Below are 16630 nucleotides of genomic sequence, written 5' to 3'. Positions count from 1 at the left end.
AACTGGCCTTCTTTAGACTAGTTGAGTATCTGGAGCATCAGCATTTGTGGGTTCGATTACAGGCTCAAAATGGCCAGAAACAAATAACTTTCTTCTGAAACTCGTCAGTCTATTCTTGTTCTGAGAAATGAAGGCTATTCCATGCGAGAAATTGCCAAGAAACTGAAGATCTCGTACAACGCTGTGTACTACTCCCTTCACAAAACAGAGCAAACTGGCCCTAACCAGAATAGAAAGAGGGGTGGGAGGCCCCGGTGCACAACTGAGCAAGAGGACAAGTACATTAGAGTGTCTAGTATTGAGAAACAGACGCCACACAAGTCCTCAACTGGCAGCTTCATTAAATAGTACCCTTCAAAACACCAGTCTCAATGTCAACAGTGAAGAGGCGACTCCGGGATGCTGGCCTTCTCCCTGGTCTCCCTGATAACTGGTCTCCCCAGCACCTTGGGTCAGACATACAGCCAGACTGAGATAGCGTGTTAGACCGGTTTAGTCAGGGTGAGAAAGGGTGAGTCATACATAGAAAACCTCTAACTAACCTAACCTCTAACTAATCTAACCTAACCTCTAACTAACCTAACCTCTAACTAACCTAACCTAACCTCTAACCAACCTAACCTCTAACTAACCTAACCTCTAACTAACCTAACGTCTAACTAACCTAACCTCTAACTAACCCAACCTCTAACTAACCTAACCTCTAACTAGCCTAACCTCTAACGAGCCTAACCTCTAACTAACCTAACGTCTAACTAACCTAACGTCTAACTAACCTAACCTCTAACTAACCCAACCTCTAACTAATCTAACCTAACCTCTAACTAACCTAACCTAACCTCTAACTAACCTAACCTCTAACTAACCCAACCTCTAACTAACCTAACCTCTAACTAACCCAACCTCTAACTAACCCAACCTCTAACTAACCTAACCTCTGACTAACCTAACCTCTAACTAACCTAACCTAAAACTAACCCAACCTCTAACTAACCTAACCTCTAACTAATCTAACCTAACCTCTGACTAACCTAACCTCTAACTAACCTAACGTCTAACTAACCTAACGTCTAACTAACCTAACCTCTAACTAACCCAACCTCTAACTAATCTAACCTAACCTCTAACTAACCTAACCTAACCTCTAACTAACCTAACCTCTAACTAACCTAACCTCTAACTAACCTAACCTCTAACTAACCTAACCTCTAACTAACCCAACCTCTAACTAACCTAACCTCTAACTAACCTAACATCTAACTAACCTAACCTAACCTCTAACTAACCCAACCTCTAACTAACCTAACCTCTAACTAACCTAACCTCTACCTAACCTAACGTCTAACTAATCTAACCTAACCTTTAACTAACCTAACCTCTAACTAACCTAACCTCTAACTAAGCTAACCTAACCTCTAACTAATCTAACCTAACCTCTAACTAACCTAACCTCTAACTAACCTAACCTCTAACTAACCTAACCTCTAACTAACCCAACCTCTAACTAACCTAACCTCTAACTAACCCAACCTCTAACTAACCCAACCTCTAACTAACCTAACCTCTGACTAACCTAACCTCTAACTAACCTAACCTAAAACTAACCCAACCTCTAACTAACCTAACCTCTAACTAATCTAACCTAACCTCTGACTAACCTAACCTCTAACTAACCTAACCTAACCTCTAACTAACCCAACCTCTAACTAACCTAACCTCTAACTAACCTAACCTCTAACTAATCTAACCTAACCTCTAACTAATCTAACCTAACCTCTAACTAATCTAACCTAACCTTTAACTAACCTAACCTCTAACCCAACCTAACCTCTAACTAACCCAACCTAACCTCTAACTAACCTAACCTAACATTTAACTAACCCAACCTCTAACTAACCTAACCTCTAACTAACCTAACCTAACCTCTAACTAACTAACCTAACATCTAACTAACCTAAACTCTAACTAACCTAACGTCTAACTAACCTAACCTCTAACTAACCTAACCTCTAACTAACCTAACCTCTAACTAACCCAACCTCTAACTAACCTAACCTCTAACTAACCTAACCTCTAACTAATCTAACCTAACCTCTAACTAATCTAAACCAACCTCTAACTAATCTAACCTAACCTTTAACTAACCTAACCTCTAACTAATCTAACCTAACCTTTAACTAACCTAACCTCTAACTAACCTAACCTCTAACTAACCCAACCTAACCTCTAACTAACCTAACCTAACCTTTAACTAACCCAACCTCTAACTAACCTAACCTCTAACTAACTAACCTAACCTCTAACTAACCTAACCTCTAACTAACCTAACGTCTAACTAACCTAACCTCTAACTAACCCAACCTTTAACTAACCCAACCTCTAACTAACCTAACCTCTAACTAACCTAACCTAACCTCTAACTAACCCAACCTCTAACTAACCCAACCTCTAACTAACCTAACCTCTAACTAACCCAACCTAACCTAACCTCTAACTAACCCAACCTCTAACTAACCTAACCTCTAACTAACCTAACCTCTAACTAACCTAACCTAAACTCTAACTAACCCAACCTCTAACTAACCTAACCTCTAACTAATCTAACCTAACCTCTAACTAATCTAACCTAACCTCTAACTAACCCAACCTAACCTCTAACTAACCTAACCTAACCTCTAACTAACCTAACCTCTAACTAACCTAACCTAACCTCTAACTAACCTAACCTAACCTCTAACTAACCTAACCTCTAACTAACCTAACCTAACCTTTAACTAACCTAACCTCTAACTAACCTAACCTAACCTTTAACCTCTTAAGTCGACCCTCTACTTTTTTGAACATTCTGTTAAAAATCGCGCAACATTTCAGCGCCCTGCTACTCATGCCAGGAATATAGTATATGCATTTGCTTAGTCTGTGTGGATAGAAAACACTCAGACGTTTATAAAACTGGTTAAATCACTGCTGTGGCTTTACCAGAACGGCATTTACATCGAAACGCACAGGAAAAACTGATCACTGAAAATGGGAAAATATATCCATGCGCTACTTGAACCCATTGATAAAGGTGAACCACAATTAATTGACTGAGGTTGCAGTACCTACAGCTTCCACACGGTGTCTAGAGTCTTGTCATTTCCCTTTGAGTTTTTTCTTGGTCAAACACATGCAGGGCACCGTATCTCCTATGGTCTAGGACCGGATATTTTCGTTGAGTTTCTAGCCGGACATTTTTCCAGACGGACAGCTAATGATCTTTACATCGCCTCCTGATGAATTTTATCGCTTATTAACGTTTACTAATACCTAAAGTTGCATTACAAACGTATTTCGAAGTGTTTTGTGAAAGTTTATCGTCGACTTTTTGAATTTTAAAAAATGACGTTACGTTTTGAAACGATGTTTTTTTCGTTTATCACACAGTCTACATATAACGATATCTAGGCTTTATATGGACCGATTTAATCGAAATAAAGACCCAAATAGTGTTTATGGGACATCTAGGAGTGCCAACAAAGAAGATGGTGAAAGGTAATGAATGTTTTCTATTTTATTGTGCGGTTTGTGTAACGCCGAAATGCTAATTATTTTGTTTACGTCCCCTGTGGGTCTTTTTGGGTGTTACATGCTATCAGATAATAGCTTCTCATGCTTTCGCCGAAAAGCATTTTAAAAATCTGACTTGTTGCCTGGATTCACAACGAGTGTAGCTTTAATTCGATACCCTGCATGTGTATTTTAATGAACTTTTGAGTTTTAACTAATACTATTAGCATTTAGCGTAGCGCATTTGCATTTCCAGAGCTCTAGTTGGGACGCAAGCGTCCCGAGTAGAAGCAACAGGTTAACTAACCTAACCTCTTCCTAACCTAACCTCTAACTAACCTAACCTCTAACTAACCTAACCTCTAACTAACCTAACCTAACCTCTAACTAATCTAACCTAACCTTTAACTAACCTAACCTCTTCCTAACCTAACCTCTAACTAACCTAACCTAACCTCTAACTAATCTAACCTAACCTTTAACTAACCTAACCTCTTCCTAACCTAACCTCTAACTAACCTAACCTCTAACTAACCTAACCTAACCTCTAACTAACCTAACCTAACCTTTAACTAACCTAACCTCTTCCTAACCTAACCTCTAACTAACCTAACCTCTAACTAACCTAACCTAACCTCTAACTAACCTAACCTCTAACTAATCTAACCTAACCTTTAACTAACCTAACCTCTTCCTAACCTAACCTCTAACTAACCTAACCTAACCTCTAACTAATCTAACCTAACCTTTAACTAACCTAACCTCTTCCTAACCTAACCTCTAACTAACCTAACCTCTAACTAACCTAACCTAACCTCTAACTAACCTAACCTAACCTCTAACTAACCTAACCTCTAACTAACCTAACCTCTAACTAACCTAACCTAACCTCTAACTAACCTAACCTAACCTCTAACTAACCTAACCTCTAACTAACCTAACCTCTAACTAACCTAACCTCTAACTAACCTAACCTAACCTTTAACTAACCTAACCTCTAACTAACCTAACCTCTAACTAACCTAACCTCTAACTAACCTAACCTCTTCCTAACCTAACCTCTAACTAACCTAACCTCTAACTAACCTAACCTAACCTTTAACTAACCTAACCTCTAACTAACCTAACCTAACCTCTAACTAACCCAACCTCTAACTAACCCAACCTCTAACTAACCCAACCTAACCTAACCTCTAACTAACCCAACCTCTAACTAACCCAACCTCTAACTAACCTAACCTCTAACTAACCTAACCTCTAACTAACCTAACCTAACCTCTAACTAACCCAACCTCTAACTAACCCAACCTCTAACTAACCTAACCTCTAACTAACTCAACCTAACCTAACCTCTAACTAACCCAACCTCTAACTAACCTAACCTCTAACTAACCTAACCTAAACTCTAACTAACCCAACCTCTAACTAACCTAACCTCTAACTAATCTAACCTAACCTCTAACTAATCTAACCTAACCTTTAACTAACCTAACCTCTAACTAACCTAACCTCTAACTAACCTAACCTAAACTCTAACTAACCCAACCTCTAACTAACCTAACCTCTAACTAACCTAACCTAACCTCTAACTAATCTAACCTAACCTTTAACTAACCTAACCTCTTCCTAACCTAACCTCTAACTAACCTAACCTCTAACTAACCTAACCTAACCTCTAACTCACCTAACCTAACCTTTAACTAACCTAACCTCTAACTAACCTAACCTAACCTCTTCCTAACCTAACCTCTAACTAACCTAACCTCTAACTAACCTAACCTCTAACTAACCTAACCTAACCTTTAACTAACCTAACCTCTAACTAACCTAACCTAACCTTTAACTAACCTCTAACTAACCTAACCTAACCTCTTCCTAACCTAACCTCTTCCTAACCTAACCTCTAACTAACCTAACCTCTAACTAACCTAACCTAACCTCTAACTAACCTAACCTCTAACTAACCTAACCTCTAACTAACCTAACCTAACCTCTAACTAACCTAACCTCTAACTAACCTAACCTCTAACTAACCTAACCTAACCTCTAACTAACCTAACCTAAAACTAATCTAACCTAACCTTTAACTAACCTAACCTCTTCCTAACCTAACCTCTAACTAACCTAACCTCTAACTAACCTAACCTAATCTTTAACTAACCTAACCTCTAACTAACCTAACCTCTAACTAACCTAACCTAACATTTAACTAAAATCCACTCCACACTTTAAGGCACAAATATTCTACGACGTGTCTTACTCAGGCTCTTTCCTTCCTTCCTGAAATTCAACCCCTCCTTATTGTCTGAGTAAGACCTTTTTTTGACCAACTGAATTTAAAATCCAGTTAAATTACATTTTAATACAACTTGTTTCATCCCCCTTCAGGGGCAAATTAATTTGATTTTACTTCAGAAGTAAAAAAAAAAAGCTTGAATCTGTAATGTGTTCATTCAGGATGAATACAGAGCGACAGACAGCGGAGTACACCTTTAACTAAAGTCTCTGTGGTGTGAAGTGTGCAGAGGTCATTAGCCTAGAACTGTTGTATTTGACAGAACTGACAGACAGACAGACAGACAGACAGACAGACAGACAGACAGACAGACAGACAGACAGACAGACAGACAGACAGACAGACAGACAGGCAGTGTGAAGTGTGCAGAGGTCATTAGCCTATAGAACTGTTGTATTTGACAGAACTGACAGACAGACAGACAGGCAGACAGGCAGCTAGACAGACAGACAGACAGGCAGGCAGTGTGAAGTGTGCAGAGGTCATTAGCCTATAGAACTGTTGTATTTGACAGAACTGACAGACAGACAGACAGCTAGACAGACAGACAGACAGGCAGTGTGAAGTGTGCAGAGGTCATTAGCCTATAGAACTGTTGTATTTGACAGAACTGACAAACAGACAGACAGGCAGACAGGCAGCTAGACAGACAGACAGACAGGCAGGCAGCTAGACAGACAGACAGGCAGGCAGCTAGACAGACAGGCAGACAGGCAGTGTGAAGTGTGCAGAGGTCATTAGCCTAGAACTGTTGTATTTGACAGAACTGACAGACAGACAGACAGACCAGCCCCAGTCAGACAGACAGACAGGCAGCCAGACAGACAGACAGACAGACAGACAGACAGACAGACAGACAGACAGGCAGACAGGCAGTGTGAAGTGTGCAGAGGTCATTAGCCTAGAACTGTTGTATTTGACAGAACTGACAGACAGACAGACAGACAGGCAGCTAGACAGACAGACAGACAGGCAGGCAGACAGACAGACAAGCAGCTAGACAGACAGACAGACAGGCAGTGTGAAGTGTGCAGAGGTCATTAGCCTATAGAACTGTTGTATTTGACAGAACCATTTTCTACTGAATACACATAGCAAGGTGCAGGAGACAGGAGACAGACCAGCCCCAGTCAGACAGACAGGCAGCTAGACAGACAGACAGACAGACAGACAGACAGACAGACAGACAGACAGACAGACAGACAGACAGACAGACAGCTAGACAGACACACACACAGGCAGCTAGACAGACACACACACAGGCAGCTAGACAGACAGACAGGCAGCTAGACAGACAGACAGCTAGACAGACAGACAGACAGACAGACAGACAGACAGACAGACAGACAGACAGACAGGCAGGCAGACAGACAGACATGCAGCTAGACAGACACACACACAGGCAGCTAGACAGACAGACAGACAGACAGGCAGACAGGCAGCTAGACAGACACACACACAGGCAGCTAGACAGACACACACACAGGCAGCTAGACAGACACACACACAGGCAGCTAGACAGACAGACAGGCAGCTAGACAGACAGACAGCTAGACAGACAGACAGGCAGCTAGACAGACAGACAGACAGACAGACAGACAGACAGACAGACAGACAGACAGACAGACAGACAGACAGACAGACAGGCAGACAGACAGACAGGCAGGCAGACAGACAGACATGCAGCTAGACAGACACACACACAGGCAGCTAGACAGACAGACAGACAGACAGGCAGACAGGCAGCTAGACAGACACACACACAGGCAGCTAGACAGACAGACAGACAGACAGACAGAATAACGTGGAACCAAACGCACAGAGAAAAGACACCCGCCACACCGTGAGACTTGTCTACGACAACATTCTATTGTTATTACAGGGGGAACAAACTACTGTTGAATTTTAAAGGAACTGAAAGACCAAGACACTGTATTATATATATATATATATATATATATATATATATATATATATACATGGAACACACAAGATGTGGTTAAAATGAATATTTTACAGATGGAGGCCATTCTAGACAGAGTTGCAGTATGTCTTGTTTGATAGAATAAAGTTTGATTATTTAAGTCAAAAGCGTGTTGAAAGGATGTGGTGTCAGTTGACGAGTTTACAACGTCATAGAAATGCATTGCATAAAACAGAGGCGATTGTCATGTAGAATAGAACAGGGGTTCTCTCGTGTAGAATAGAACAGGGGTTCTCTCGTGTAGAATAGAACAGGGGTTCTCTCGTGTAGAATAGAACAGGGGTTCTCTCGTGTAGAATAGAACAGGTGTTCTCTCGTGTAGAGAATAGAACAGGGGTTCTCTCGTGTAGAATAGAACAGGGGTTCTCTCGTGTAGAATAGAACAGGGGTTCTCTCGTGTAGAATAGAACAGGGGTTCTCTCGTGTAGAATAGAACAGGTGTTCTCTCGTGTAGAATAGAACAGGGGTTCTCTCGTGTAGAATAGAACAGGGGTTCTCTCGTGTAGAATAGAACAGGGGTTCTCTCGTGTAGAATAGAACAGGGGTTCTCTCGTGTAGAATAGAACAGGGGTTCTCTCGTGTAGAATAGAACAGGGGTTCTCTCGTGTAGAATAGAACAGGGGTTCTCTCGTGTAGAATAGAACAGGGGTTCTCTCGTGTAGAATAGAACAGGTGTTCTCTCGTGTAGAATAGAACAGGGGTTCTCTCGTGTAGAATAGAACAGGGTTCTCTCGTGTAGAATAGAACAGGGGTTCTCTCGTGTAGAATAGAACAGGGGTTCTCTCGTGTAGAATAGAACAGGGGTTCTCTCATGTAGAATAGAACAGGGGTTCTCTCGTGTAGAATAGAACAGGGGTTCTCTCGTGTAGAATAGAACAGGGGTTCTCTCGTGTAGAATAGAACAGGGGTTCTCTCGTGTAGAATAGAACAGGGGTTCTCTCATGTAGAATAGAACAGGGGTTCTCTCATGTAGAATAGAACAGGGGTTCTCAAACGTTTTGGGGCCAGGGACCACTTTATGCGATAGCAAAATTCATCAGGGACCCCCCCCCCCCCCCCCAAAATAGGAACACAACTGGAATTTAAAAAATATATATATATATATAAAATACAAGGACTTTTACTAGGACTTTGACCGTGCGTGGACGGACAAACCAGGTCTCAGGCCCTGGGAAGGAGCATTTTAAAGCCTCTTGGCATCGAAGACAAAATGGAGCACATTTCTATACATTTTGTCAATGGGGCAGAGAGATTTGTGGTGGTTGTTGTTGTTGCAGCTTTAAATCTAATATCCTGCAATTCTACACATTGTGTCATGAGGCAGAGAAAACATTTAGCAGTTTTAATTACAGTACATTTATGTTATTAATAATAAAATAATTGGGGAATACACGTATTGAGTTAAAAATGGATAATTATTGGAGTAGTGTAGATACCAATATTCCAGTGACCCTCCAGGGCCATGTTGCCTAGGGTTAAGAACATACATTGTAGATTCATAATATGACATTGTATTGCATTACACTCCATACAACCTATTTCACGAATTCCTCGACCAAAATGAGTTTAATCTATTATTGTTAGTAATATTCATAAGAGATCTGGCCCGTACCTCCTCTTTGTTGGAGCTCAGGCTGAGCACAGCCAATGGGCTGCTAGGAGAGCTGCTGGCTGCAGGCTGGAGCTCGGGGGCAGATCCGGAGTGAGGTGAGGGGGAGGCGCCCAGCGTCTGATTGGTCAGTTTGTTCCCCACGGTGGAGGAGAGGTAGTGTTTAACCTGCTGTCTCTGTGAGGCCTGGAGATGGTACTTAGTGGGGTTCTCCAGGTAGGTCTGAACCTATAGGAGAGAGAGAGAGAGACACTGGGGTTAGTTAGAGAGACAATGTAATACAGTATCTGCAACATCTCCCACTTTGATTTAAAATGTTTGTGGTCAAAAGCAAACCCAGTCCCCCCAAACACAGTCCTCCTCAAACCTCCCCAAACCCAGTCCTCCCCGAACCCAGTCCTCCCCAAACTCAGTCCCCCCCAAACCCAGTCCCCCCCAAACCCAACCCAGTCCTCCCCAAAACCAACCCAGTCCTCCCCAAACCCAGCCCTCCTCAAGACCAGCCCTCCTCAAGACCAGCCCTCCTCAAGACCAGCCCTCCTCAAGACCAGCCCTCCTCAAGCCCAGCCCTCCTCAAGCCCAGCCCTCCTCAAGCCCAGCCCTCCTCAAGCCCTCCAGATGATGTATTGACAGTAGATGTAGGGAAACAGGCTGAACGGGTTGTGATTCATACCCATGTTGCTGATGGTCTATGTGTTTGGGGGACTGCAGGACTCCTGCCCTATAGTATCTAATTATTATCATGTCCGCAATTCTGGAACGCTCAAAATGTCATTTCTTTGACACACAAACAGACCAGGCGTTTCTAGTGAATTGCAAACCCAACAGCCCTCCGAGAGTTTCAGGAAAGTCATGACCTTACCTCGAGGACCTCCACAGGAACCTGAACAGGGGGTGGTCATATGACCTTAACTTGAGGACCTCCACAGGAACCTGAACAGGGGGTGGTCATATGACCTTACCTCGAGGACCTCCACAGGAACCTGAACAGGGGGTGGTCATATGACCTTAACTTGAGGACCTCCACAGGAACCTGAATATGGGGTGGTCATATGACCTTAGCTTGAGGACCTCCACAGGAACCTGAATAGGGGGTGGTCATATGACCTTAACTTGAGGACCTCCACAGGAACCTGAATATGGGGTGGTCATATGACCTTACCTTGAGGACCTCCACAGGAACCTGAACAGGGGGTGGTCATATGACCTTAACTTGAGGACCTCCACAGGAACCTGAACAGGGGGTGGTCATATGACCTTACCTTGAGGACCTCCACAGGAACCTGAATATGGGGTGGTCATATGACCTTAACTTGAGGACCTCCACAGGAACCTGAACAGGGGGTGGTCATATGACCTTACCTTGAGGACCTCCACAGGAACCTGAATATGGGGTGGTCATATGACCTTAACTTGAGGACCTCCACAGGAACCTGAACAGGGGGTGGTCATATGACCTTACCTTGAGGACCTCCACAGGAACCTGGGCAGGGGGTGGTCGGGCTTCGGTATGCCCCGGGGCCACGGAGATGGCTGGGGAGGAGTCGGTGGTGTGTAACTGAGCCGAGGAGACCTGCTGCTGGGCCTCTCTCCTCTCCTGGTCCCTGGCCTGCTGCCGCATCAGCTCCTGCCTCATCAACACCCGAGACGTCATCACTGAGCTGGTGGAAGGACACGCCGAATCAGAGGGGGGTGAAGACAGGCTGCAGGCGGAGAGAAGGGGGACAAAGTCAGGTCACCTTAAAAAACACAAAAGTTAAAACAGGCTACAGGGGCAGACCATGAAGGACGTGGGTCAGGTCAGTTTAAAACCATATACTGGGCATTCGGAATGTATTCAGACCCCTTTCCTTTCTCCACATTTTGTTAAGTTACAGCCTTATTCTAAAATGGATTAAATAAAATGTTTTCCTCATCAATCTACACACAATACATTATAATGGTAAAGCAAAAACGGGTTTTTAGAAATGTTTGCTAATTTAAAATAAAATAAAAACAGAAATACTTTACTTAAAAAAGTATTCAGACCCTTTGCTATGAGACTCGAAATTAAGCTCAGGTGCATCTTGTTTCCATTGATCATCCTTGAGATGTTTTGACAACTTGGAGTCCACCTGTGGTAAATTCAATTGAAAGTCCCCAAGAACACAGTCGCCTCCATCATTCTTAAATGGAAGAAGTTTGGAACCACCAAGACTCTTCCTAGATCTGTCCACCCGGCCAAACTGAGCAATCGAGGGATAAGGGCCTTGGTCAGGCAGGTGACCAAGAACCCGATGGTCACTCTGACAGAGCTCCAGAGATCCTCTGTGGCGATGTGAGAAACTTCCAGAAGAACAACCATCTCTGCAGCACTCCACCAATCAGGCCTTTTGGTAGAGTGACCAGATGGAAGCCACTCCACCAATCAGGCCTTTTGGTAGAGTGACCAGATGGAAGCCACTCCACCAATCAGGCCTTTTGGTAGAGTGACCAGATGGAAGCCACTCCACCAATCAGTCCTTTTGGTAGAGTGACCAGATGGAAGCCACTCCACCAATCAGGCCTTTAGGTAGAGTGACCAGATGGAAGCCACTCCACCAATCAGGCCTTTAGGTAGAGTGACCAGATGGAAGCCACTCCTCTGTAAAAAGGCACGACAGCAAGAAACAAGATTATCTGGTCTGATGAAACCAAGATCGAACTCTTTGGCCTGAATGCCAAGCGTCACATCTGGAGGAAACCTGGCACCGTCCATACGGTGAAGCATGGTGGTGGCAGCATCATGCTGTGGGGATGTTTTTCAGTGGCAGGGACTGGGGGACTAGTCAGGATCGAGGGAAAGATGAACGAAGCAAAGTACAGAGATATCTTTTATGAAAACCTGCTCCAGAGCGCTCAGGACCTCAGACTGGGGTGAAGGTTCACCTTCCAATGAGACAATGACCCTAAGCACACAGCCAAGACAACGCAGGAGTGGCTTTGGGGAAAAGTCCCTGAATGTCCTTGAGTGGCCCAGCTAGAGCCCGGACTTGAACCCGATCTAACATCTCTGGAGAGACCTGAAAATAGCTGTGCAGCAACGCTCCCCATCCAACTTGACAGAGCTTGAGAGGATCTGCAGAGAAGAATGGGAGAAACTCCCCAAATACAGGTGTGCCAAGCTTCTAGCAACATACCCAAGAAGACATGAGGCTGTAATCTCTACCAAAGGTGCTTCAACAAAGTACTGAATAAAGGGTCTGAATAAATGTGATTTTCAGTTTTTTATTTTGAATAAATTTGCGAAAATTTCTACAAACCTGTTTTTGTTTTGTCATTATAGGATATTGTGATGTCATTATAGGGTATTGTGATGTCATTATAGGGTATTGTGATGTCATTATAGGGTATTGTGATGTCATTATAGGGTATTGTGATGTCATTATACGGTATTGTGATGTCATTATGGGATATTGTGTATAGATTGACGAGGGAAAAAAAACAATGTAATACATTTTAGAATAAGGCTGCAACGTAACACAAAGTGGAAAAGTCAAATCACATTGTTATTTGTCACATACACATGGTTAGCAGATGTTAATGCGAGTGTAGCGAAATGCTTGTGCTTCTAGTTCCGACAATGCAGTAATAACCAACGAGTAATCTAACCTAACAATTCCACAACTACTACCTTATACACACACAAGTGTAAAGGGATAAAAAGTCAAAGGGTCTGAATCAATTCCGAAAGTAATGTATTTATAGCTGTCGTGTAGTTTGTTCTGTATTTATAGCTGTCGTGTAGTTTGTTCTGTATTTATAGTTGTCGTGTAGTTTGTGATGTATTTATAGCTGTCGTGTAGTTTGGACTGTATTTATAGTTGTCGTGTAGTTTGTGATGTATTTATAGTTGTCGTGTAGTTTGTTCTGTATTTATAGTTGTCGTGTAGTTTGTGATGTATTTATAGCTGTCGTGTAGTTTGGACTGTATTTATAGTTGTCGTGTAGTTTGTGATGTATTTATAGCTGTCGTGTAGTTTGTGATGTATTTATAGTTGTCGTGTAGTTTGTGATGTATTTATAGCTGTCGTGTAGTTTGGACTGTATTTATAGTTGTCGTGTAGTTTGTTCTGTATTTATAGTTGTCGTGTAGTTTGTGATGTATTTATAGCTGTCGTGTAGTTTGGACTGTATTTATAGTTGTCGTGTAGTTTGTTCTGTATTTATAGTTGTCGTGTAGTTTGTGATGTATTTATAGCTGTCGTGTAGTTTGGACTGTATTTATAGTTGTCGTGTAGTTTGGACTGAATTTATAGTTGTCGTGTAGTTTGGGATGTATTTATAGTTGTCATGTAGTTGGTATATTTTTGTTTTATTGATGTCATTTGTTCTGTTCTCAGGGCACCATTGTAAATTAGGCAGTGGTCTCAATTGGGTTCCCCTGAATAAATAAAAGTTAATTTAAAAAAACAACAAGACCTGTCAGTCTCCTTGATAAAGAGGCAGACCTCAGCGATAAATGGAAGTGATGATATTATGTAGTTACAACAATATGTAGCAAAGGTCAAAGTTCAGACTTCTTGTTACATTAGAACAGATACATTATAGAAGAAGTCAGTTTACACAAGACAGAGACGACTGAAAGAACAGAAGACTGTTTCACAAGACCTCTGTGGTCACATGTAGATACATTTCCATTCAGAGAAATAACAGCTCATGACTCACTCACTGGGAAGCACCTGGATCTGAACTAAAGAAATGCAACACACTAAACCCTAGTACCCTTACACAGGCGATATGTCTACCTTACACCTTAACCCTCTTCTGTAAACACCATCTTTCTCAAAGTGGATTCTTGATTGATTCAGTCACTGGGAAGCCGTGGTTCTGAACTCATCAGTGGCCCGTGATTCTGTGTAAACACATCCATACCCACAAATGCAGTCAGAACCGGAACTAGCCACCTCGCCAGCAAAACATTTTAAGCGGTCCCCCCTCTTGATAGCAGAGAGCATTTTTGTTAATTTCCTACAATTCTACACATTTTGCCATGGGTCAGAGATAACATGTTGTAGTTTTAAAGCACGTTTGCTGCAGTTATACACATTTGTGCCCCGATTCTTGAAGCTGGGCCTAAAGACAAATATTCCTACTTTTTTTTTCCCGTCATCTAAATGTATTTCTTTGCAGAAATGCCTTTTTGAGCATGTGGACTTTCATGTGCCTTAATAACAAACCTGTATGTAATCTGTAAATATACATCAAACGTGAAAATCACAAAGCTGTTTAGACACAAGAGAAAGTACAGAATGTCGCCTAGCCATGATTGGTTGAGATAATAAGGGGGCTGGGACATTCACGAGAAAGTCCGTTCTGTCACTCAAGGCTTCTCTGTCAAATAGCACATCCTGCAAACATTTGACAGATCCATAACTCATATGTTCATCATGGAAAGAGTAGCTACAGCTTTCAATTGTTTAAAAAATATATATATTATTTTAACAAGTCAGTTAAGAACAATTTCTTATTTACAATGACGGCCTAAGAACAGTGGGTTAAGTGCCTTGTTCCCTTGTCAGCCTCGGGCGATTCGATCTAGCAACCTTTCGGTTAATTTGTCCAACGCTCTAACCACTAGGCTACCCTGCCGCAATAACAGTGTAACCAGCTAGCTAGTCAGTAGCATGCAGTTAATGTTATAGCCAGCTAGCTAGTCAGTAGCATGCAGTTAATGTTATAGGCAGCTAGCTAGTCAGTAGCATGCAGTTAATGTTATAGCCAGCTAGCTAGTCAGTAGCATGCAGTTAATGTTATAGGCAGCTAGCTAGTCAGTAGCATGCAGTTAATGGTATAGCCAGCTAGCTAGTCAGTAGCATGCAGTTAATGTTATAGCCAGCTAGCTAGTCAGTAGCATGCAGTTAATGTTATAGCCAGCTAGCTAGTCAGTAGCATGCAGTTAATGTTATAGCCAGCTAGCTAGCCAGTAGCACACAGTTAATGTTATAGCCAGCTAGCTAGTCAGTAGCACACAGTTAATGTTATAGCCAGCTAGCTAGCCAGTAGCACACAGTTAATGTTATAGCCAGCTAGCTAGTCAGTAGCATGCAGTTAATGTTATAGCCAGCTGCATTCTGCTGTTAATATTGATTGTGAATGTGCTAAACCATGCATGATACGATACTAATCTTTGTCAGTTTGTCATGTTTAACTAGCTACTGAAAATAGCAACTGTTGTGTGAATGATAATCAATTAGCAATCTAATCAAATTAGTCACCTCCCTGACCAAGGCCCTTCTCCCCCGATGGCCAGCTCTAGGAAGAGTCTTGGTAATTTCAAACTTCTTCCATTTAAGAATGATGGAGGCCACTGTGTTCATGGGGATCTTCAATGATGCAGAATTTTGCCTCGACACAATCCAATTCCTTGGACCTCATGGCTTGGTTTCTGCTCTGACCTGCACTGTCAACTGTGGGACCTTATATAGACAGGTGTGTGCCTTTCCAAATCATGTCCAATCAATTACATTTATCAAAGGTGGACTGCAATCAAGTTGTAGAAACATCTCAAGGATGATCAATGGAAACAGGATGCACCGGAGCTCAATTTCTCGAAAACCTGTTTTCGCTTTCAATTGTGGGTTATTGTGTGTAGATTGATGAGGAAATAAAAGTATTTCATCCATTTTAGAACAAGGCTGTAACGTAACAAAATGTGGAAATAGTCAAGAGGTCTGAATACTTTACGAATAATATATATATTAATTATTATTATTTTATTTTTTTATCCACGGGACTACAAAAAGGGGAGTTGCCCATTCCTCCACTAAACAGTCAGAAATTCCCACAAGATCCTGCTTGGCCTTGCAGAAACATTTACTAAGTAAGGTTGTGTGAGTCTTTAAAGCACTGGGACGGCTCTGAACTAAACCAAATAACAGGGGGTATGTCTCCCCTACATCCTAACCCCCCCCCCGCCCCCGCCCCCCCCCAGTAAACATCATCTTCCTAAGGGCGGTACCAAATGCTGCCCAGTCACTCACTGGGAAGCCCCTGGATAGAGGAGACAAAGGGATCAGAATTACAAATTCACGTTACCCAACACCTTACCTCCACACTGGGGAGGGATTTCCCAGTCACAACATGATCACGCTTGAAATACCATTGACTATCTAAAGGTTTTGTGTCTAAGTCTGAGTTAAAGATCAACATTGACTATCTAAAGGTTTTGTGT

At 42.3% G+C, this 16630-nt stretch overlaps 1 protein-coding gene across 2 annotated transcripts in view; it reads right to left on the bottom strand.

Moving 5' to 3' along the window:
- The window catches only part of LOC115124370 (transcription factor E3-like), a 57222-nt gene that overhangs the window by 22652 nt on the left and 17940 nt on the right, over nucleotides 1-16630 (bottom strand). For both annotated transcript variants that reach the window (XM_065020996.1, XM_065020995.1), the window contains exons 3-4: nucleotides 10901-11141; nucleotides 9442-9666 (exon numbers count right to left, since the gene is read on the bottom strand). In XM_065020996.1, the coding sequence (XP_064877068.1) occupies nucleotides 9442-9666; nucleotides 10901-11092 (417 nt within the window). In that variant the 5' untranslated portion in view covers nucleotides 11093-11141. The remainder of the gene's footprint in view (nucleotides 1-9441; nucleotides 9667-10900; nucleotides 11142-16630) is intronic.

Source organism: Oncorhynchus nerka, linkage group LG7 (genome assembly GCF_034236695.1).
Source record: "Oncorhynchus nerka isolate Pitt River linkage group LG7, Oner_Uvic_2.0, whole genome shotgun sequence".
Lineage (NCBI taxonomy): Eukaryota > Metazoa > Chordata > Actinopteri > Salmoniformes > Salmonidae > Oncorhynchus > Oncorhynchus nerka.
This window is presented reverse-complemented; position numbering and strand designations above follow the sequence as displayed.